We start from the raw sequence: 24,494 nt of genomic DNA on the forward strand, positions 1-24,494 counted from the left end.
CTTGCTTAGGGGCTTTTTTTGCAGTGCTCCTGACTGCTGCCACTTAATTTTTGTGGCTTCTGAGATGTTTGAAGAGGAAACGGACTTGGTCATTACAGACCAATGACCTGCTCCCGTCATTCAGCTCGCAGTTTTTAGTTTTACAAAGCCTTTACCGCGAATTTCGAAGAATGGAAATTGCGGAGAGTAAAGTCTGCGAAGTGGCCACGAGTGAAGAGAGAAGTTCCTCAAAACTACGTGCGTTCATTGCAAGCTCTAACATTAAAACCTGTAGGGTATAAAACTGCGAGCTATTGGGACAGCTGATTCCGGGTGGATGGGTTTTGTGCCGGCACATTAATTGGGGCGCTTTGGGATGAAGGTAAGGACTCCCCTTCAGCAGCAGTGGGTTATATAGTGCACAGGAACTTATTGTTCGGGTAATGCCCTTCGTAACGTGCTTTAATTTCTGGTTAGCCCTGAAGTGGTCAGGCAGGTGGACTCGATGATCTTCGTGGGTCCCTTGCGACTGAGCTATTTTAATATATTTAGAAAGACTCGCGGGAAAGACGTGTAAAGGAGCGCTTCTGGAAGTATTTTTGTTTTTATTTGATGTTGGGCCAGCACAAAAGAGGCGGCTTCCCCGCTGAGCTGTGCAGCTGGCTCCTGGGGAGCCCTGCAGTGCCCAGCCCCGGGGCTGCCTGCCTCCGAAGAGGCTAAAAGAGAACGACAACAGCAGGTCCTGTTCCCTTGCCCCTTTTTAGACTTGTCCTGCTGCTTGCTGCTGAGGTTTGTGGGTTTGAAGGCCGGACTCCGGAAGAAAGATGCTCGTGGAGCTGACTGAAGGGGATGTTTCAGCCCTTGGGAATTAAAGGCATGTTCGAAAGGTGACCCTGCATCCCCCAGCTGCTGACACGCTGGGGATGGCTCGGTGCGAGCTGCGGGACCCGTGTCTTGCGCTGTTCAGCGGGGAAAAATCCCGGCTGGGTGGCCGCGGATGGCCTTCGGTCCGCTCAGCGGCCGGTCGCCCTGTGGTGTTCCCCAGGGCTCGCTTCTGGGGCCTGTTTTGTTCGGGATTTTCATCGATGGCATCGACGAGGGGATCGAGCGTGCCCTCAGCAGGCTCACAGATGACGCCGGGCTGGGTGATGTGCTCGAGGGTGGGAAGGCTCTGTGGACGTGGTGCTCGGGGATGTGTTTAGCAGTGGGCTTGTGTTAGGTGGGTGGTTGGATTTGATGATCTTACGGGTCTCTTCCACCCCAGGTGAAGCTCTGATTCTGCGGTCTGTCTGTCCCTGATGTGAACCAGAGATTTCGCCAGGAGCTGTCAGGGACTGTGGCACAAATTACGGATTTCCAGGTTTTAGGGTGCCTGAGGAGAGGGGCTGATGGCTGGGATGCGGCACAGCAGCAGCACGGCCTGCCTGCGCTTCCGGCAGCCTGGCGTGGCTGTTTTCAAGCTGCCTGTGCCCTGGTACCCTCCTCTGGGGTGAATCGGCACTATTTATGCTGGGTAGCACTTGTCTGAGGTCATGGAATCATTTATCTTGGGGAAAAAAAGCTTCAAGGTCATCAGTCCCACCGCCAACCCGGCCTCCCGAGTCCCATCACCAAACCAAGGAGCACCTTGGACGTGCTGCTGCCTTCCTTGGGGCCCCCTTGCTTTTGGTAGTTCCAGACCCTGGTGTTGGTGACTTTTTTTTTGTAGTGTGGACACCCACAGCCTGCGTGCACGGGTTGGGGGAGGTATTAGGGCCCTTGGGGACAGCGTTGGAGGGTTGGGTTTTGGTACCAAACCTACCTAAAAGCCTACCAAAAGAAGTCTGCTTGTCCAGAGGGGCTGCAGTTTGTTGTGGGACCAGGATTTAGGAACGAAGCAGAAAAAGGCAAACCAGGGGTGTAAGTGTACCCCGCTGTGCTGGCACAGGCTACCCTGAGCATCAGCTTCTCTGCGGTCACCCAGCTGATTTTCACGTCAAAATGGTGGTGCCGTTGCTGGCTGGTAAGCAGGCGTTTCCTGCTGAAGGAGAGGGAATGAGAGCCTGAAATTTTTAAGGGGAATTGTAAATGAGAGCTTGCTGCAGGTGCCCTAAGTTACGTCTGTGCGGTGATCGGCTACGCCACAGGCAGCGCAGCGTCTGTGCTGGGAAGGAGTTCCTGCAAAGATGTGCTCCGGTGGGTTTGGGTCGAAGGGGCTGACCCTGATTTCACTTGAAAAAAAAGCTTAAACTGATTGCTGATCGAAAAGCAGAGACTGGCTGGCAGCGCTTGGTGCGCTTTGTTTGTGGCTGTCAACTTTGCTGACCACGAAGCAAATCTGACCTCTTTTTTTTTTTTATTTTGCCTCTTTTTTTTTTTTTCCCCTTTCTCCAGGCAAAGAGTGCCTGCAACGCCAAGATTGCTCGGAGGGAGAGCTGTGAACTGCAGCTATTTTGACAGGGCCTTCGCCTTGAAATCCAACCCTGGCAGCAAACACATTATTTACGTGATTGGGAGTGAAATGATCAGGAAGAAATCCTCGACTAGTGCCCCTGCACCTTAATTCTGCAGCTGTTTCAGGTTGTGTCCCGCCGAGCTACAAAACGGGGGGGCAATTCTCTTTTGGTAGGCAGTTGTGCTGTACAGGAGAACTGAAGATAAAGGAGGATAACGATGAATTCAGCAGATAATATGCTTTTTTTTTTTTTAGTAAAACTCCCAGCCTTTCTTAAACGTGACGTTGCAGAGCGTCGACTGCCGTGGGACTTGACCCCAAAAGTTCTGTCGTACGTACGATTCGGGCAGAAAATGTTTGTAGGAAGCAGTTGAAGCTGTACCTCGCGTCCCTAACAGGCTCATCCCCTTCCCTCTCAAAATCCACTGCAGCCACTTCCAGTCTTGGCTCCGTGGGACTTGCAGTGGAGGTTATGAGAAGTTCCTGACGTGGAACTAAAGTCAAAAACGGATAACTTGCAAAAAAAAAAAAAAAAAACATTTTATGAGGAAATAGTCCTGGCTTTCTGGAGATGGCACCTCTGTAGGTTAGTATAATAATTTTGTAGGAAAACATAACACAGAACTTATTTTTTTTCTGATGCTCACGCGAGTGCAGAGCTGTGTTCAGGCCCTCACCGTAGTACGGTCTGTCTGCCTCTGTCCTAAACCCTTCTCGTTTCCACTTCTGTGACCATCTGAAATACCGACAGAGCTCCTGACGGCCCCGTTCCCTTCAGTTTTAGTTTCTCTTTTAGTTTTGCCTGCTGGTAACGCAAAGCCTGCGAGAATGAGATAATTCCCTCAGCGTCCTTGGCGGTCTGCTCGAGATGGGATAAGAAAAGAGCACCTGGCTCTGCTCGCTCCTCGCTTCCCATGCATCAAATTGTGAGGCTCCGAGCTGCTTACGGATTAAGAACGCTTCACAAATTTACGTCTTAGAGGGGCGGATTAGCGCATCTGAGGGCGCTCACGCCGCGGTTTTGGCTGCTGCCGGGGGGCAGGAGGCAGGCTGGGGGGCAGGAGCAGCGGGAAGGTGGCGCTCGGCAAAGTGAAGCTGCGCTTGGGTGCGAGGGAGCCCTTCAAACTGGCACCGAGATGGTCTGGGGGCTGGAGCTCTTGCCCCGCGAACTGGTGCTGTTTCTCCTGCCTGGCCTCTCCACCCCCAACTGTGGCAGGGCGCCTGGTGCCCGAGTGCTTGCCCCTGTGGGGCAAAGGCTGAGAAATACAGGGCAGGAAGGACCAAGGGGGGAGAAGGGGAGGAAAAAAACAAACCACGAAAAAAGGTAAGAGGCACGCTCAGAAACCCAGCTGTAGCCCTGTCAGCAGCCAGAGGCTCCTCTTCCCTTCCCTGGCCCTCTTTCAGTGCATTTTCAGCCTCTTCCTTCTCCGGGGCCCTCCCGGCTGCTCTCCCCTTATCTGCTGCCTCCTTGTGCCACCTTATCTGGTGCTGCTGGGTGCCGAGCACCTGCCCTCTGCCCCTGGCGTGTCCAAAAAGCTGCGGGGGCTTTGGAGATGAATTAAGGGTTGGTTTTTGTGAAGCAGCGTAGCTTATTTCTGCTTCAAAGGCAGGAGGGGGCTTCAGGCAGTCTGGTGGTGGTGTTACGGGGTTTGGTTTGTTTTTTTTTTTAAGGATATTTAGAGGAGTCCAAAGGCAGCGCATGCTGATTGTGAAGGAACTTCTCTGCGCTGGGACTAACGGAGCTCGCAGACACCGATCCAGGCAGCGGCTAAGAGGGGGCACTTCAGGTGTTGAGTTTGTGTTTCTAAAATGATTGAATTTGCTGCCAACGCCGTGCTGCCGCCCTGCTTGGCTCCCGAAGCTTGAGAAAGCCTTTCCTAAGCAGCGGTTTTATTGCAGTTATTTTCACGCACCTCAGCGAACTGCTGAGAGCTGCCGGTGAGCCTCACACTTAGCGTCACGTCACGGCGTCCTGGGACTGGTGGCGTTTCTGCGACACTTAGAAACACACCGGGATGCTGAATGGCTTGGTTTTAGGCTGATGTGCTCTCCTTGTGCCCCCTGCTTCACGTGGCAGGCGAGTGGTGCTGCTGGGGAGGGTAACCACAGGGGGTACCAAGGACTTCCGAAAACAGGCTTCTAAGAAATCTTCTAAGAAATATTAGAAATATTAATATTTCCATTCTGTATTTCCACGTCACGACAGTTCTGCTTCGAAAAATGAACCTTTGCAGGAGCTGCCGTGAAACTTCCCGATGCCTTGCTTTATTGCATAGCTGTCAAGCAAACCAGCAAAAAAATAAAAAACCAACACTTTTTTTTTTTTTGAGAATTTGCAGTAGAATTAAACTTCAACCGGGGCACCTTCGGGAAGCAGGAACCGATGGAAAGCTGTCAGGATCCTGCCACGCGGCTGTGATAACGGCTGGCCTGAGGTCACACTGCTGGTGCCGCTGCACGCACAGCACGAAGCACGTCGTCACCGAGTCTGAATTTACATCAGCTCTTGTAAAATTTTTGTCTTCCTGCTGCCCTGGGAGTTTCAGGTCCTCTCGTGAAAGCTTTAGGATCTTTTTTCTTTACCCCGTAGCTTTTCCTCCCCCCTTCTTTTCTTTTCTGACTGCAGGAAACTTTAGCTACCTGATGTTCGGGTGCCATTTTTGGCTGACTCGTTTTTGTTCCCTGGGGAATCAACGAGGCAGCTTCCGTCAAAAAAAAAAAAAGGCAGTTAATCTATTTGTAACGTAAACGTTGGTGGTACGGCTTCAGGAAAGCCTGGCCTCAGCCTCATCAACTCAGGGCTGTGAAACGTGTGGTGTGGTGCACGTGCTTCTCTTCGTGGAGGTGAGCAATACGGTGCATCCTAAAAAGCTATTAAGGATGCTGAATAACCTTATTTTAAGGCAGAACCGTGCGTTGAGTCGTGGTGGCGTGAAATGAGGCTTTCAAGCACTCTTGCCTCAAACTCTTCCCGTGTTAGTCATTCGTCTTCTGGCTGGCTGCCTCCGAGCAGCTACAAGAGGCTTTCGCTTCTGGGATCTCACAGGAGTTGTGTCCCATTGTTTTTGTTTTATTTTGGGGCCTGCTTTAGCAGCGCTGTGAGTAACGGCTCGCTCTGGTTGCGGAGCCCTCCGAGAGCCCGACCAGCAATGGCTTGCCTCTTATTTTCAGGCACAAATACGTTAAAATCTAACTTAAGCTCACGTGTCTCGTTTTGCTAGGATTCGAGACCTGTTGTCCAGCAGTGGAAATAGTTTTGCGCTTGCGTACCAGCTTCACAGAAGCTTTTCTTCCCCAGAAGAGGCGGTGTGGGGGATACCCGCAGGCTTTTCCCAGCGCTTCCAAACCCTCCCGAAGATCTCCTCTCCGTGCGGAGCAGCGCCGCGGAGGCAGGGTGGGAGCTGCCGCTGGCTGACCTCTGCTTTAAATGTCAGGGGTGTTTCACCCTCGCCTTCCAGATTCCGTTTGCCTTCTTTAACCCTTGTGTAGGGCTCTGCTCGAAGCAGGAGGTTTTACAGAAGCTCTTGTGCAACCGGAGCTGTCCCGCGACCGTGGCTGTCACAGGAGTTGTTTTATGCTCCGCATTGATCACTGTGCCTGGGCTGTGTTCTCAGCAAGCCCCCCCCCGGGTTGCAGAGTGCTTACAGGGACTGTGTCCTGGCCAAACTGGGTGCCAGGAGGCGGGACTGAGTTTCTTGATGCCCAAATGAATTCGTTAGAGCCCTCAAAATCCAAATGAATTCGTAGAGCCCTCAAAATCCCCCAAATTCTCCTACTTATTTATCCACTGCTTCAAGACAGCAGCCGATGGGTGAGTTGCTTCCAACAACAAGCAACTTGTAAAAGGATGCTCCAACAGGTACATCTTGTAAAAGGACAGGCACCAGTAAGTACTCTTCTGTCCTTGTTCTCTTCGTCCCAGGGGACTTTCTCCTCTCCCTAGGCATGCCCAGGGCACTGGGATTCGTGTTACTGTGACTGTCTAATTCCCGTGATCGCAGGTAATGAATATTAAAGTTTCCCTCCTTGTCCCCCTGGCCTCGGTGTTAGCTGAGGGCGCAGATTAACTACGAAGAACAAATAGAGCGTGTGTGTGCGTGCTTTGTGCCCTTGGAAGTTCGTAGCTGTGATAGTGCAAGGTAAGAACAGTCCTGTAGGAACTGAGGGAGATCTCAACAATGGGCATTGTGTGTCCCGCCCTGCCCCGTGACGTACCGGGCGCTGCACGTGGCTGACTTCAAAGCATTTGTAGGGTTGTAGCCTTCCCTACTGTGTGGACCTGAAGGTAAATATTTGAAGTCAGCCTTTCGGGGAAATAGCTGATCGCTCCTTCAGCTGGACTACGAGCAGCAGTAAATGTACTCCCTATACGTGAACCAACAAAAGCTGCCGTTCCTCGTGAATGCAATAAATGTTGAACGATGAGTAGGTGTCAGATCAGAAGAACTGCTTCCTGCTGTTTTATTTAGCCAACCTTTTTCCTTCTCAGGTGCCCGTTCCTTTTAGTCTTGGGTTTTAGATGCTGAAGGCACGGGATGACAACTTTCCTAGCGTTCAGTCCTGGCTCGGGTGGTGTTTGTGTCCCTTTTGTTGGTACAAGAAGCCCTCTTTGCAGGTCAGGAGCTCCCTCCGTAGGAAATAGATCTCCCTCGAATCTTCCTTGAGCTTCCTGCTGTCGTTGTGCCATGCCCGTGCCTCTTTCCAGGCTCCTCCTGTGTCACGGCCCTTGCAGGTACCCGCAGAGCAGCTGACAAAGCCCCCGTCGTGATGCCCCGTACCGACAGCACGGAGCTGTTAGCAAGCAGAGGTGAAGTGCTGTGATGCTCAGAGAGCGATGAGAGGAGAGAATTGCTCTCTTCTCTCTGAACCCTGAGGCTGCTTACAGGTTTTTCTACGTGAAACGAACTGATGCACATATTTGGTTTTTAAACTCTTCCTTTGAGCAGGTTAGCAGGTTGTGTGTGTTACTGGTTTTCGACAAATCACAAAGAAATTGCTGTTTTTATGTTATCTAAGATGAAAAAAAGGTTACTTTTCACTGATAGGAGTACTGCTTTGGGGGGTAGAATTGGTTTTTCTTCAGAAAGATGCTAGCTCTTAAACCCCGTGACTTCTCTGCTTAGTGGCTGTATCATGTACTGTGTGCTAGATGTGTTTTTTTCTGAGCTTTTAAGTAATCGCAGAAGTTTGTGGAGTTGTTTTAGTTCTGTTTAACTGACAAAATTGAGACCCTCCTCAATATAGTTGAAAAACCAAGTTTGTGGAGTAGCAAAAGTCGCTGTTACAGTGATGCATTGGGGCATTTACCTTCTGATGGAGCAGCACTCGGCTTTCCGCAGCCCCATCGAAAATGGCTGGGCTTTTCTGGCAGGGAAAACGCACAACTTTTTAAAGAGTTCGTGACAGATGGAGGCTTTGACTCTCTTGTGCCTGCCTCACTAAATGTTAATGTAATTGAGAAGACAAGATTTTTTATTTATGTATTTTTTTTACAATGTCAGCTTTATTCTACTGTGCTTGTTTGCAGACCGTTCCCGCAGGTGGGGAGGAAGGAAATAGGGCTTCGAAATTAGGATTTTTGTCTGCCTTCCAGCAGCACGGATTGCTAGCTAACTTGCGCTGCCTGCCTTGGAAAAAGCTGCTCTAAAGTCTGTGCGCCCCACTTAGAGGCTTGATGTAGCTGGAGGGTGTATCGATAACTGAACATCAGCACACCGATGGCTGCATGTTTGATAAACAAGGATGAAATAGAAAAAAAAAATAGAAATAGAAAACATATGATGGAAATGAGAGTTACAATGTAAGTTCATGCAGACAGGGTTTTTATAGGGTAGGAAGGACTTGTCTAAGAACTCGTTAAAAGCAATACGTGGATAGTTTTGATCCTGACTTCAAGTACTAAACGAAGACCTTTCATCTTCTTTTGCAGAACCAAAAAACAAAAGAACAGATCGAGAACTTGTTACAGAATGGGAAGCATAAAGAGTTACGGGATCGTCTCTGCTGCCGGCTGACCTTTGGGACTGCCGGGCTTCGCTCTGCCATGGGAGCGGGCTTCTGCTACATTAACGACCTTACGGTGATCCAGTCAACGCAGGTAAGTCGGGTAGGTGCACAGCAGGGAACTGAACAAGTTCACAGGAAGCTTTTGGGTCGTGTAATGTTGCCCTGAAACGCAAGCTGGAGCCGAAACACAGCAGCCATAGTGATAGCGTGGAATGTTTTAGGGCTGGAAGGAAATAAAATAGCTGGAACAGGTTTAACTGGACGTCCTAGCAGGCAGAGTGTAATCGCTTCGGCTGGAATTTGGCCAGTAGCTGAAGTCTGTTACGCTGCTCTGAAGGTGGAAATCATTAGCTGTCATGAGAACCTTTAGTATTCTGCAAAAAATACCCCAGCACACAAAAAAAGGGGGAAAAAAACAACCCCAAAAGGATAACCACCCCCAACCAAACAACCCTTTTCTTCTATTTTTAGCCAAATTTGTGATTAAGTATGCAAAACCAACAGGCTTTACTAGAGAAAAGAGCAAGAAGATGAAAAAGCAAATGTAGGCTGTCTGAAGAACATCTGTGTCGTATATTCCTTCTGGGATAGCCTTCTCTTGGCAGTGGTTGGTAGTGTTACTGACAGTGGGTTTGAGTAGCTGTAGAGGAGTATCGTGGTGAAGTGCACCTCCATTTCTGTAGCTCTTGGAAAGTTTTAAAATGGAGAAGTAGGGAATTAATTTGAATCGCAGAATGAACCGAACCTCAAATTGCAAATCTTACGTTACATTCTACTTCAAGGAAGCTGGTGTTTCGTGGTTTATCTATGATCTAATACTTATTTGGATTAGATTTATCATTATAGAATTGTTTGCTAAGAAAACATTGCAAACAGATGTTGATCTTCCAAAGTTTGGAGCAGAGTGTGTTGGGATGGACTTATTGATATGGGTATCAGGGACAGGGAGATCTTGGAACTCGACTGCCATTTTGATAGGTGTGTGTTGGGTTCAGGGAATGCAGTGCTGTTGGAAAAGGTCTTATAGGACGGGCATGTATATGGGGTAAAGTTTTGGCCATGGAGGCTTTAGTCCTAATCTCCTGTTCCTCTGCTAGAGATTAAGCTCAGTAATGGAGCTGGAAGTGTGTTTAGAAGGGCACAAAAGCTGACACGTGGAGTTGAGGAGCTGCCTAGAGGCTGCCATGGAGTTGTGGATGACATGAGTGCTGTGGTGGTGAAGACTGGTGGCAGAGACTCCTCACCTCTAGTGCATCCTGTCCTTGAACCGGTTTTAGGTTGTTTTGACTAGCAGAAGTACAGGTGTACAACTTCTAGACTTGTTCCTTCGATGTCTCATACCATTTTTTCTGTGTTGATTTTGGTCTTGCATGCCGGAAGAGGGATGGGTAATGATCAGACTCCTCATTTCCATCCCTGCTTCTCTTTCAAGCAGTGTTTGAGTTGTATGCATTGATTGTCCAAATAAATCAACCTATTGATTAACGTAAGGCTTAACCATCTCTGCCGTTCTTTGCAGCACTGTTTTGTCCAAGAGCGGATTAAATATTCTTTCTCAATGAACTTGTTTCCCTGTTGTCTGTCTCCTGAAAGGAACAGCTGATGTTGTTTTAGTTATTGATCAAAAGTGCCGTGCTCCTTTTCCTTATTGCTGTCTCATAGTGACTTTGTTCTTAAATGCGCTCATTGTCCAGTACCAGGACCATTCTCAGCTGGTGTGTTCCCCTGTCAGGTTTTTCCTCCAAACAGGCAGATGAAATATTTAATCTTCACAACTAAGCTACATAAATTAATTGAGAAAACATTTCAAATCGATCTGCAGTCGTGCTGATTTCAAGCTTGTATAAGACAAGCCTGAACACTGATTTATCAAGAGCTGTAGTCGTGCTAAATTCCTGGCTTCGACAGTCATACTTTTGCACATTCTTTACGGTGGTAATATTAAACAAAAAGCACTTGGATTCTTAATCTGCAAAACCTCGCTTTCTGGCACCCCACTGAAGGTGGTAGGAGGCAAGGAAAGAGAAGTACTGAATCTTCTTGAAAACAAATAACATGAGTCAGAAAATGGATGGTCCATATTTCCTTTCCTTATGAAAATATAAAACAAAAGTAGGTTTGGGCTGCGTGTATTAAATATGCTTAAATGTTTTAGCTGTCCCAGCCTTAACTCGTGAGTACTGAACGCGAAACGAACTGATGCGTTTGTCACCATTTGTTGTTCTCAGAACATCAGTAACAAGTTTTGTTGCAAGAAGCCTGTTGAAACTTGCCTACTTTGACTGCTTTTTGTAAATGGTGCTTCAGCCGTAGGATAACAGGTATCTTATTACCTGATTTACAGAGGGTTCCTAAATTCTCCCGCTGTAATACTGTGTACTCAAACATTTTCACATAGTCCTCTCTTTGCAAGCTAATTCTCAGACACGTCCCTCAGCGGCAGACATGACTGAAATCACTTTGTCTGTTGGCTCAGGGCAAAGTGAAAGCGCTGAAAGCTGGGGCTCGCTTGCACATACTGCTGATGTCCCACTTGTGCAGCTGGAGCCTGAACTTTTGTGGGGAAATCAATTCTAATGGCTCATCACACAGGCTTTTAAAAGCACAGAAGCAGCATGTTGGAGCTTGTCTCTAGGGCTCGAAGCCTGACCTTATGTCTGATGGTTTTTCCTTTTCAGTTTCATTTTTCAGTTTCATCTTAGCCTTAGAAAGCTCGCTTTAGGTCTCTAAGCTCGAAACGGGACACAGCTTAGGATGGTGCTTCCTTCAGTTCTGGCCTCCCGTATGCCCAAGTGGTGAGCTGGAAGTGCTGTAATGGGGTGAACAGAGCTGTATGGTGGGAATGAGCTGAAGAGGTGAAGAAAAATAGTAGTTAAAAACCTAGTAATGTGTTGTCAGTGATGAAAATGTTAAGACTAGTTAAGCTGTTTAAACAATCCCCCTTTTTTTGAAGCAGGGTAAACACCTAACTAGTGCAGAGGAAGTTAATAAAAGTCACCTTACTTCTTGGCCAGTGCAGCGTGTTGAATTTGGAGTCGGTCATGCTCCAAGCGCCTGAGAATTGCATGCTGCCTTTGTGTTTTGAGCCTCGTGAAAGCGTGACTGAGCTCCGATCGGCTGGCTAATGCACATTGTTGGCAGAAAGTGGAAAGTTTTGTGTTGGTCAGCAGGGAGTCTGTTTGCGAGTCCAATTTCAGGGGCCTTACGCCCTTCTGAAGTCAAGAAACTGGCCAGTAGTCACTTGCTCCCTCTGCTCAGCTTCCATTTTCGGTTATTTATCAAAGCCACGAATCGAGTTAGAAAAAAACATCCCGAGAATCAGATGAAAACTTATTTCTGAAGTAAGTTGCATCATGTTTCATCTGTTCATCTGAGTACTTCCAGTGGTGTTGCTCCAGAAGCTACGGGCGTTAACAGAGGTTTGCCGAACCTACCCGAAACGGGCAGCCCTCTCTCTCTAAATCCGTCCTTACGTGCTACAGGCTGTTCAAAGGAGACCTCAGTGTAATTCATTCATGACTTCACTTACTTGATTGTATTGGTATCATCAACAGCCAGCTACAAAAGGGCATAGATATCCAGGAGTTTCTTTTGACTCTTCTGAAGGTCATTGGTACGTAACTTGTGCATAAAGCCTACGTTTTCCTGCTCAAATATTGTTACCGTCCTTTCGAACCGATCGCTTTTATTACTCACTGTCACTGACCTCAGCAGGGACAAAAATAGTGTCACCTTTGCATCATTGTTCTGAATTTCCTCCTGCTGTGTAAGAAAAGCTAAATATAAGAGCTGAAAGGCTTAAATAGTGGACTTCATAAAGCTGTTACTATGTCGTGAATCATCAACCCCAAATTTTTTCCGTCCTGTTCTTGGTACCATCACTTTTCCCTTGCTTTTTCTGAAATTGATCCTAGGGAATTGGACAAGCAAAGGGATTATTTAAAGCATGGCAGCGGAAGCAGACTAGACCCATCTTTATAAAAGGGAATCACCTGAAACCGTGTAGTTAGAGAAACATTTGTAATATTGCAGTGCATCCAAAGAGAATTTTTCAGGTCCACAGGGAAGGTTATACATTCCTATGCTGATGCTTGCTAATGAGTTATTAATTATCACCAGCTGTGTAATGGCAAGGTGTTGACTCGCATGTCTTTAATTTGGCAGCAGCGGCCATTCAGATAGCCCAGGAGAAGTCAGATGAGGACACCATCCAAACCTGAGTCTGGTAAAAAGGCGACAGAAATTCTTTAAATTGGGAAACTTGTTAAAGAAAGGGCTTATCCCAAGAGGTGTTGGACTTGCTAATTGTCTCCGAAGAAGGGAGAATCAGACGTGGAAGACAATGTGTGAAGTTGGGTAGAGAGGGAGAGTTTCCAGCAGGACAGCTGGCTGCCCAGTATAACAACTGGTAAGGAGCCACGGTGTGCTGGTAGGTACGGGGAGGTGGGCGCTCACTTGTAAATGACAGTGCCAGGGTGCAGCTGTGTGTGGTCAAAGGGGACTCCCTGCTCTGAGGGCCCATAAAGCCCTCGCGTCCCTGTTGGGGTTCTTGGTGTGACGTTGGACGTGTTGTGGGGCTGGCAACCGGAGGCCACAAATGTCCCAAGGGGAGGACACAGGAGTCTGCCTTGTCCAGATGCTGAAGGAGCAGCAGCAGGTTTGTGTGGCCACTAATGTGTGGGCTGAATGCAGAGTGGGGAGGTCCAGGACAGGGTAAAAGTGAAATTCCTGGGGTTCAGACTCTGCATTCACTACTTCTTGCCGTCTTTCCCCCCCCCATTTATTTATTTGCTGTAATTCTAGCAAGGTATTTGGACAGTAACAAGTCTGGTAGGAGAGCTCAGCCGATACAAATTTCCCCTGAAGGATCCTTGGCTAAGTGTAAAGTATTTTGTTCTTATTACTGCATGTCATTTAGTGTCTTAATTTTAAGTAAAACTTCTTCATGGAAAAAATGTAAAGACATAAGACATAAAAAAAAATCTTTGATCTCTGTCAAAACATGAAGCTGGTTTAAGAGGTTCTAGGAAGAATTCTGCCTCACCCCTGAGAGGGGTGGTGTTTAGATTGCAGTGGCACCAGTAGCTACCAGAAATGCCCAGGCAGAAATAGCTGGCTTGAGGCACAGTGGAGAAAGTGCAGAAGATCTAACCCCTAAAAGATCAGTAGAGGCCCTTGCTCTGCAATAAAAATAAATCAGCTTCTCCGTTTGAGGAATGAGGGATGTGCAACGGGGAGACAAGCACGGGTGCTGGCATTAGAGGCTGCTGTGTACTCAAAAAGCCGAGAGATCTGTGGTGTTGGTCACTCAGAAGGAGAAATTTGATGCGTGGGGTCCTAGAACTGCCAGAAGGGAAGGTTTGGGGGGTGCAGGAGGGAGAGGGAAAGCTGCTGTGGGGGTAAGTATGAAACAGAAACACTATGAGATGGTTTTACGTTTGTAAACAGTGCTTTGTGCTTTGTAGCATCACGCTTTCCTATGCGCATAAAAGTAGCAGTTGTTCTGTCGGCGCTTATCTTGATGAAAAAGTTTACGTGCCCTGTTTGTTTCCTGTTCCTAACCAGCACCGCTTTGTCTAATGTGCTGCTGCTTCGTTTGTAAATCTTGGCTTCGTTGCGCAACTTCCTGGTGCGTGAGGAACTGGTTCAGAATAAACCCTGCGGCGTGCCCTGACCCCAGGATAGATTCCGCTACCCTGAATGAGGATAATCTCGATAAGAAACCTGCCATTCATCTCCTTAAATGTTACCCAGTCTGTTCACGTCGTGAACAAGTTTTTCCCATTCCTCCATCTCGTATCAGCTTACAACTGGGAGTGAAAGTTCCTGAAGTTATCAGGGCAGCGTGTTTGATACGTGTGTTTGTGTATCAACGCGTCGGCCTGCTGTGAAGGTGACTTCAGCTGGCGACCGTGCCGTCAGCCAGCTTCTGGTTCCAGCAGCATGCCAAGAATTGAGCCAAGTGTTTCTCCCTCTCCGTGAATCCCTCTATGGAAACACTGCGGCTGTGGCTGAAACGGTTCTCTGAAGAGATACCCGTGTTCCTTGCTGCAAAGGGCTGTTCGTTCATGCTTTTATTTAAAGAATTCAGCCAAGCCGAGTTTCCCAGGTAGGAGTCAGACTGGCTTTCCCATCAAGAGCTTGCTCCTTGGTGAGAATGAGTCAGATCCAGGTAAGGGCGTAGCAAAGAACCCCACTTTGTAGTGGGGAAAAATCCATTTGAGTCTAGTTTGACATCCCTCCTTTCTCCCCCACGGAGAGGGAGCTTGTCCTAATAAGAGGTAGCTCTGTCAGGATAAGCTTGGCTAAGACACGCTCACGGCAATGTGTTTGTTTCAGTGAAGGCTGCCCTCTGATTGTAATGAGCTGTAGCTCACGGAAATTCTCGCTGATAACCAGTGATAGGACCAGAGGGAACGGCCTCAAGTTGTGCCAGGGGAGGTTTGGGCTGGAAGTGAGGAGACATTTCTTCTCAGCAAGAGCGGTCAGGCGTTGGGACGGGTTGCCCAGGGAGGTGGTGGGGTCACCGTCCCTGGGGGTGTTCAAGGCAAGGTTGGACGTGGTGCTTGGGGACATGGTTTGGTGGGGGACAGTGGTGGTAGGGGGGTGGTTGGACCAGATGATCCTGGAGGGCTTTTCCAACCCTAGTGATTCTATGAAACTTTTGCCAACAACAGTACTTCCGTCTCCTTGTCTAAAACTGCTGCTCACAGAGGGTTTGGATATCCTCCTTTGTTTCTGTGGTGGAGATTCAAAGTGGGAAGGGAACGAATGTGAAGGTCCCATGGAAGGTGAAGCTGGAACTAATTCAGAGAGCACCCATACCTTCTGGTTCTGGAAAAGAGGGAGCTGCGGGCTGAGAGGCTGTTTGTTTTCCTCCTGTGTATGTTCCAGGGCATATTTCTCCTCACCACCAATTTTAAAAACTTGAAAAATGTTCAACACCCTCAGGTTAAAACAAACAAACTTCCTTCCTTCATCTATTCCCCGTTCTTTTCCCCGCACTGGGGTCTTCTCTGTTATCTTGCCATTGGAAATGTTCTGCTGTGATGTACAGGAGGCAAGACAGCCTGTATTTGTGCTGCGCTATCTGCATATAAATGGGCGACTTTAACCTAGTGGAACAGGTCACAAGCCAAAAACTTCCTTTTGAAATTGTGGGTAAGGATGAGACATCCATTTAATGCAATTTTAGAACATGCACTCTAGAATCAGCGCTGAAAGATGCGTGACTTGTATTGTGAACAGAAGGATAAAGGCAAGCGCTGACTAACGCTGTCCTTGTATTGTCTGAGTGGATGGATTTTCAAAAACTGGATTTTTTTTTTTCTATTGGGTCTTTAAAAAGGTAGTTTGGTTCCAAAAAAAAAAAAAAGAGCATGCTACAGAGTGAAAAGTGTGTGCTGTTTGAGGATTTCACTGGCTATTTCTGAGGTTTGGTCACTTACTGCACTGCTTTTATTCCCACAACTGTTTCATTGCTTTCTTTGTGTGAACGCTTTCTTTTTTTGAGGGAGGAGAAATGTGTTGCTTTTGTGACTGCAGTTTTCGCTGAGCCACATTTCGACTACTGACAACGTACATCGTATGTGAAAGACCATCTTTAATGTTTGTGTACACTGCTCTACAGCTAATTCTTCCCATCTCTTTTCTCTTTCCAGGGGATCTACAAGTATCTCGAGAGGAGTTTTTCAGACTTTAAGCAGAGAGGCTTTGTTGTTGGATATGACACACGAGGTCAGGTGACCAGCAACTGCAGCAGTAAGAAGTATGAGTATTGATTACATTTGCAAGACTAGAAATTAAACTGTGGCTTTGAATGCGTTCCGTTCTATCAGAACGTTTTAATGTCGTGAACTGTGCACGCTTCCCCCTCCCCTAGCCCATGTAAATAGTAAGGAAGAGAGGCATGGACTAAAGCCTTTGTAATACCAGTTGCTGTGCACATGTGGGATGTCAGGCTAGCCGCCTCACCAAAGAATTTACGGTCTAAATGCACAAGAACATTAGGCAGACATAAAGAAGTTGATAAGCCTGAAGAGAAATGTAAATGTGAAGGTAAATTCAGAGTACTAACCTCTGGCTTGAAGTCACTAAATGTTAACGCACTGTTGTTAAAACTCTCTCTCTCTTGCATTACGCATCTGATTTAAACTGGTTTGGGGAAGAAGAGTTCTGTCTTCAGCCTGCTGTAACCGTCTGTTTTGCTGCCCTTTTGCTGCTCTGTGATCTCACTGTTTCCACACTGGGTCTATCTTACACGGGATGATTAAATATAAACTTCTAGTGATGTCCAGTTGAGCTGTTTGCAGGGAAAGGGGAGGGATGATGCCTAAAAACTGCCTTCTAAATTCAATAAGGAATCATAGTCCCTTGTCATCAGGGCAACAAAGCATGTAATGGCATGGTTCATGAAAGAAAACAACGCTGTAGTTAATTACTATTTAGTTATAGTTTGTTATTGTAGTTCATGTGGTTACTGTGGTTAATTGTTTTAACTATTACAGTTATTTCTGTCCACGTTTAGTATTCTAGGAATGTAAAAGTTCTTGGTATAACAGGGCACAGAAACTAGTGGCTCTTCAAAGAAGCAGCCATCTTCTACGAGTTTTTCCATTCCCATGAAGCCTGCATCTCCACACCTTTCTGGCTGACATGGAGACATGACATTGGCATTAGGGTTTTCAATTTACCCCTTACCTTGTATTTGCAAGGCCGTTACCCAGTTTGCCTCTGTACACAATTTAAAAATGTGGAAGTGTAAGGAAAACGTTCCTTTTCAGCCACACAGAGCTTGGAATTTGGACTTGATGGCAGCACAGCCTTAATGTTTCATCTGTCAAAGGAGCAAATCAATTCTCAATTATGTTTCCTTTGTCCCCTTGAACTCTTGTAGCTACAATCATTCTAAAACCAAATTAAACCTCCCCTAAAGGGTGTTTTCAATCCAATCAACGTGCTCATCTGGCGCTATGTGAGCAGTAGCGCACCTTTCTTTGCATCAGTTCCAGTGTCGAGGGGGGTGGCAGGAGTTCCGATGGTGTCTTGTAATTAAGTTGATGGACGTTATTGTGTTACAGGAGCAAAAGTTCAGTGGCTTGAACGACACGTTTAGCTCTCAAACTTTTAAATGGTATCAGGTTATTATCGGTGGAATTCTGAGTACCTGAAACAGGCTTACAGTATACCCATCATGGGAAGATCAGGAAGCAAGTGGTAGTGCTTGTTTGTAAAAAAAATAAGTGAGCAAAGAAAATGTGTTATTTAACCTCTCGTTGGTTTTGACTCAGAGCAGGACTTCCCATTGTTAATTGTTGAGCTCTGTGTACCTGCCTCGAAAAGAACTGCTTCATATCAAACTCTGCTTCGTGAAAGAGAATGAGTTTCCCTGCTTTTTGAAAGGAAAAGTTTAGTATACAGGCAAAACGTAAAAACACGGGTTCAGTTAGTTTCTGACTTCCTTGAGTAAGAGCATGCTGGTTTGCAGAATTACGTTTTAGGAACAAGTCTAGTTTCAGGAAATAACCTGAAAGTGCTGAACAAGGCTGGCAAACCAGCTTTACTGTGTGGGTTACTGAGTTCTTTTCTTCAGAATTTGCTGTTGCTGACATTTGGGAGATTGGTTCAATGGTTCAATCCTTGAATTAAGGAAAAGTGTCGCTCCTTCAGTAGGCTCTGTATCTTTTTTTGGAGGGGATATCACTGTTTTATTTACATGGTTGACAAAAGTGCCTAGCACTCTTCAAGCAATAAATAAAAGTGCTCTCTTGGATTCTACAGCCTGAAAACTGTATGCCATTGATTGTACAAACTGTAGGATGCGACTATTTGTGTAAGCAGAGGACAAACAGTAGAGGGTTTCTTAAATAGAAACGAGTGAAATGAAAAATACAATAATGCCCTATAGCTGTTGGTTGTCATGGGGACTTGGGTTGACTGACTATTTTATTTTTATGTTGGTAGGCTTGCAAAGCTCACTGCAGCTGTCCTGCTGGCTAAAGATGTACCTGTATACTTCTTCTCAACATACGTCCCTACGCCTTTTGTGGTGAGTCACCTCCTTCATTTTGTACAACCCTGCAGTTAAGGGAGTATTTAAGTTTACTGAAAACGTGAACTAGCAATTATCTTCTCAAATTCCAGCACTTAAATGGAAAAACAGAGGATGCTCGGTACACTTGGCTCTTCAGGGAGACTGTAAAAAAAAGAAATGTTGCTGAATTCTGAGTGGAGTTAGTCGCAGTCGCATCTCACCCTAGGCTGCTATAGGTGAAGCATTCTGCTGTTCTCTTACTCTGTGCTTAAATATCCGAGCGTGGTTAGGGATCAAACATAATATTTGTGTGTGCATGTGACTATATACACATACATAGGGACTGGATGATTAAAAACAAGACTTCCACCGCTTAGAACAGAAGAAATGAACTGCATTCACTGTTAACATCTCAAAAAATGAAGCTTTCTGTTCTAGTCAGAGAAGCTTTTTCTTACAGAGTTCTAAATCTTTTTGTTTTGCAACCTCTTCTAGTCTGCTGTGGATGCTGTCGATCTAGTTTCTAGCTCCAAATACTTGTTTTTCAGCAAGTTCTTTAGTGAATTCCTTCATTCTATTTCAAACTTCTTTTCTTTCGCAATACTAATGTAATCTAAGCGTAGACTTTCTTCAGTTGGCCAGTTAACAACTGTGTTTATGGAGTTGGGAAATAGAATCACATTGTTGTGCAACAGCATAGAAATATTCTGAACAATCTTTCTGTTGCTAGCTACAGAGAACAGAATGGTGAGCGTTTGTTTATATGCTTTTCAAATAAGCTGGTGAAACATGAGGAGCTGTTTCTCCTGTAGCATCCTTTTGCATAACTCTCCTAACACTACAATGTTTTTGTGCCAGCTGCAGAATTCTTGGGTAAGTCGACATTTCTGGCTGTCTTTTTCAGCCCTATGCTGTTCAGCAGCTGAAAGCGGTTGCTGGTGTGATGATCACAGCATCCCACAACCGTAAGGAGGACAATGGATATAAGGTAAGGCTTAACCCTGAAGTTTGTAGCACATCACACTTAGCTGCTTTCCAGTAGTACCTGTGTGCCTTAGGTGCACTGGGAGGCATTCGGGTTTCTTCTGAAGCACGTGTACTTGTGCATTAAAAGGCAAAACAATTTCAAGTAACTCATCCTTCTCTACTCTTCCGAATTCTGTGCATTTTCTTCTGAGACTAGAGCCAAAGACCACACTGCTTACGTGTCTTGAGCACAGGTGCGTTGTGGCATTGTGTTAGAGTCAAGTCAGCAGCTGAGGGAATGCCTGAACAGCTTGTTATCAGTCCCACTCTCAGGTTTAAAAATGAACTTAAAACTGAGCTAGAACTCCAGTGAAGTAGTTAATGCAGTAGGTAACTATGCTGAAGTTGGGGACAGTTTAATATTTGATCGATTAATATCGCTCTACTAGTTTGTGCTCCCTGCAAGATTGTTTTACTGGGCAGTGAGACAGATGGCTTCATTTTGAAAGCTTAGAACAGCATAACAATCATAACAAATTCTGCTTATACAGGATTGTAACACATTACTTCCTTTCTTAACTTTATAAGAATCTAAACTTTAGGATTAGCCTTCTGGGAGCTCAGTAGCCGCTCAGTGAGTAATGACAACGATAGCAAAACCAGTGTTACTGTGCGCAGAGAACTCTCGGAGGTGACTGTACTGCACTTGTCTTCTGCGGAACAAGCTGCAAAACTCAGCCTTTACTTGTGCTTAGTTCTGCCAGTGAATAGAAAATAAGTCTCACTGCTTTTCTGAGTGGTTAGTGTATCAAGAAGCTATTATGTTGCTGTCTTCTGATACGAAGTATTTTATTTTTCAGCAGTGTTTTTTCTAGTCTGTCACAATTTTTTTCTTCCCATGTTTCTCCTGTCAATTCAAGCAACTTCTGAAGGTTTTGGGCAGTTTTTAACCAAACTTGATAAAACAGTTTTGGAGATGCTGAGTACCTATGGGCTTCATGAAAGCCAGTGAACAAGAAGAGAGACAGACTGGTCTGAATAGAAAGTCTACGCAGTGAATCCAACCATGTGATGTTGGAAAAACTACAGGAAAACAGTCATCTATACAATTCTTTGACAGAGCCTTTCTTTTAATTCATGGTTTGATAGTGTTTCCAGCTGGAAAGATTACAGTTGCTCAGTTATGGGAAGAAGTACCTTGACACAGTGCTTATCTGTTTTTAGTTTGAAAACAAGCTGTTTTTTCAAAAGGAATGCCAGACTATGCAGAAGATAACATTTGTTTTTCTGTTCCACTTAGTACAACGGTGTTAAATGTAGGCTTCCCAGTTTTGTTTTTCCACGTTGTGAAGATTTCAGTCATAATAGCTGAATAATTTCTTTGGAAAATAGGTCATTTGCTTAGAAACGATCATTACATAAATGCAGTCATAAACTGTGTGATCCAAAATGACTTGAGAATTGGATGAGTCTGATTCTACGCTTTTATCTGTGATTTCAAGACGCATAAAATATGTGGAATGCTATAGATAAGAGAACTTACGAAGTTAATAATATTTGTAAATAAACTGTCTTGTTTTCTTTAAACCCGTACCAGGTTTATTGGGAAAATGGAGCACAGATCACGTCTCCTCATGATAAGGAAATTATAAAATGTATAGAAGAGTGCGTAGAACCATGGAACGGCTCTTGGAATGACAATCTAGTGGATACCAGTCCTCTTAGACAGGATCCTCTGAAGAAAATTTGTGACTGTTACATGGAAGATCTGAAAAAGATCTGTTATCATAGGTATTGTGTAAGAATAAAATATACTTAAATTATGTTTTTAAGGAAGCTCTGGATTACCATGTGGAAAATTGAGCGCTGACAGGTACGACTCATACTTAATGATACAGCATGGGCCGCTGCCATGCATAAACATTTTTTACTGGAGAGATGTGTAGGGCATGGACTGTCTTCCAAAATTTTAATGGTTTTGGACTTGGAAGTAGCAATTGTTATTGTTGTAGATTAGCAGCTTGATTTCTGCCTTTATGGTTCACAGAAATTGGGTGTTGCACTCTGCCACAGACATCACTGCCTGCTTGAGGCCACTGTCCTGCGCTTTTCATGATGGAAAGAATTTTGTTATCTCTGCATTTGTGTCTCACCCAGTCCCTTCTACAATACGTCACTAAATTAGGTGATCATGGTTAGAACAGAATCATGTAAAGCAGCTAGCTTCAGACACGAGTCCGGTCACTGCCTTTGAACACTAGGCTACAATAATACACTCTCATGTGAGCCATTTTATTTCATGCTCAAAGAATGCTGAAGAAAACACAGTAATTCAGAGTAAAGAAGTGTACGTGTGTGAAATGGAATAAGGTGATTAAGTTTAAAGGTTAGGTGGGACAGAAGATGAGTAAAAGGAGGAGGATGAGTAACCTCGGTGAAGTAGAGCTGGAGTAAGATCTTCAGGATGGTAGAAGGGTTTGTGTTTGATGTAGAAATGAATGGTTCAGCCTTAGGAGATTTTCAGCCAACTCAGCCCAACTCAGCAGTAGGTAAATATCTAACTTTCCAGGAGGGGGGGAGCTTTAAACCAGCAATTTTTAGAGAAAGTCCAAATGGGCACTTTATACTCTCTTTAAAATTAATGCAGAAATCAGTGGAATAGGATAAAGTGTAATTGTGTTTTCTTCTCGCTTTCTGACATTAAAGTGGTCTTGTAAAATAACTGCAATCTTACTGAATTCCTTTTTTCCTTACTAGGGAACTAAACATGCAAACAAATTTGAAGTTTGTTCATACCTCGTTTCATGGAGTTGGACATGACTACGTGCAATTGGCTTTTAAGGCCTTTGGCTTTCAACCCCCCATTCCAGTACCTGAACAAAAAGATCCAGATCCAGACTTCTCTACTGTCAAATGCCCAAATCCTGAAGAAGGAGAATCTGTGCTGGTATATCAGTTTCTACTTCATCAGATTGAAAGAAAATCCCCAGAAATATATCATTTAGATGAAAAATGAATTGGGGATGGAACAGGGAGTACCTGGCTTTCAACTGTGTTTACGCACTGGGAAATCTGTATGATTTTCTTTTTTGTGTGTTATGTGTAACTTAACTAAGACTGCATTTATTTCATTTCCTGCCCCCCACCTTTCTCCCACTAGGAGTTGTCACTGAGGCTTGCAGAGAAAGAAAGTGCTAAAGTAGTAGTGGCCACCGACCCAGATGCAGATAGACTAGCAGTGGCAGAACAGCAGGAGAAGTAAGTAATGGGACCTCTTATTTCTCTTAATGAGGTAGTGAATGTTGCAGAATGACCCAATGTGGTAGACACATACCTTAAACCCACCCTTTCCAGTTGTGTGTTAGCTATGTGGGTATTTTTCATGCTAGCTTCATGTTCTAGTAGAACTCTACCTCCAGTAATGTATTTTAAATAAAATCGGTTAATACAGAAAAAAAAATAGATGAAATACTAGTGTTACAGCGGAAAGGCCAAGTAAAACTTAAGTGAAAAGTTGAGTAGTTGCTAAAGATAGAATCCAAACTGGAAAAAGTAGTTTCTGCTTTTTTGTTTCTAGTAGGCGAATAAATGTTACCTTGGGACAGTTAACTGTTTGTTTTTTTTCCTGGCTTCTTTATATTGAATATAAATTATTTTTCTTCCACTAACAGGCCAAAATGCCAATAATTGTGTAAGTAGTAACTGTCTGTAGTGCACAGCTGTGCAGGCATTGCCTGACTGCAGTGCATAGACTGTATAGATTGCTATACTTCCATCCAATAAATTATACGGAGTTTTCAAGTTGATAGTAAGGAAACTTAATTGATATCTTTTGCTTGCAAAATAGAATGTACTGTGCTTGTAAATCATTGAGATGTGATAAATGTGGAGTCCTGTTCAGTACGGTGGCTTTGTGTAGAGCAGCTTGTCAGTAGTGCGCTCAGATTCTGGTTGATCCAGTGACTGCAGAAAACATCTTCCCCGGAGTGCATGCTCCTAGGAAACTTGAAACAACACTTCTTTTCTATTTTCTGTTCTGTTTGCAGTGGCTGCTGGAAGGTGTTCACTGGCAACGAGCTAGCAGCTTTGTTTGGGTGGTGGATGTTCTCATGCTGGAAGGAAAACTGCTCCAAAGATGCTGATGTGAAGAATGTTTACATGTTAGCGACCACAGTTTCCTCAAAAATTTTGAGGGCAATTGCACTTAAAGAAGGATTTCACTTTGAAGTACGTGTGGGTTTTACTGATGCCATCTTGCAGAGTAAAATCTGATTGCTGTACTCTCTCTCACCTTTCACTTTCAGTATTATGAAATGAAAAATAGAAAAATAACTTCCAGCCTCTTGGCTGGGAGTGTTTATGCATCCCAATATGCAGAGAATGTTCTTACCTAGACAAGTCTGATTTCAGTATCAGGTAGACTAGCATCTGCAGCTTGTTTCTCAATGCCCCTTACCGTGAATGCAGGCGATGGTATCAACTTCTGCTAATCTGCACGTAGGCTGTAACAGGCAACACAAAACTTTAATTACATATAATGAAATGGTTTTTCTCTTGGTTCTTGTCCTATACATCTGGACCGATCCAGACCTAATCACCTTGCACTGATTCATAGAATCCCAGAATCATTAGGGTTGGAAAAGCCCTCCAAGACCATCTGGTCCAACCACCCCCCTACCACCACTGTCCCCCACCAAACCATGTCCCCAAGCACCACGTCCAGCCTTGCCTTGAACACCCCCAGGGATGGGGACTCCCCCACCTCCCTGGGCAACCCATCCCAATGCCTGACCGCTCTTGCTGAGCAGAAATGTCTCCTCATTTCCAACCCAAACCTCCCCTGGCACAACTTGAGGCCGTTCCCTCTGGTCCTATCACTGGTTACCTGTGAGCAGAGGCCGACCCCCAGCTCCCCACCCCTTCCTTTCAGGCAGTTGCAGAGAGCAATAAGGCCTGCCCTGAGCCTCCTCTTCTCCAGCCCAAACCCCCCCAGGTCCCTCAGCCGCCCCTCACAGGACTTGTGTCCCAGGCCCTTCCCCAGCTTCGGAGCCCTTCTCTGGACACGCTCCAGGGCCT

The 24,494-nt window shown here is 45.5% G+C and overlaps 1 protein-coding gene across 2 annotated transcripts in view; it reads left to right on the top strand.

The window, feature by feature from the left end:
* The window catches only part of PGM2L1 (phosphoglucomutase 2 like 1), a 37,215-nt gene that overhangs the window by 2,656 nt on the left and 10,065 nt on the right, over nucleotides 1–24,494 (top strand). For both annotated transcript variants that reach the window (XM_083834364.1, XM_083834365.1), the window contains exons 2-9: nucleotides 8,343–8,510; nucleotides 16,081–16,187; nucleotides 18,383–18,467; nucleotides 19,357–19,440; nucleotides 21,016–21,209; nucleotides 22,176–22,365; nucleotides 22,579–22,676; nucleotides 23,465–23,645. In XM_083834364.1, coding sequence (XP_083690490.1) covers nucleotides 8,343–8,510; nucleotides 16,081–16,187; nucleotides 18,383–18,467; nucleotides 19,357–19,440; nucleotides 21,016–21,209; nucleotides 22,176–22,365; nucleotides 22,579–22,676; nucleotides 23,465–23,645 — 1,107 coding nt within the window. The remainder of the gene's footprint in view (nucleotides 1–8,342; nucleotides 8,511–16,080; nucleotides 16,188–18,382; nucleotides 18,468–19,356; nucleotides 19,441–21,015; nucleotides 21,210–22,175; nucleotides 22,366–22,578; nucleotides 22,677–23,464; nucleotides 23,646–24,494) is intronic.

This window comes from Anser anser (genome assembly GCF_964211835.1).
Source record: "Anser anser genome assembly, chromosome: 1".
NCBI classification, from domain to species: Eukaryota; Metazoa; Chordata; class Aves; order Anseriformes; family Anatidae; genus Anser; species Anser anser.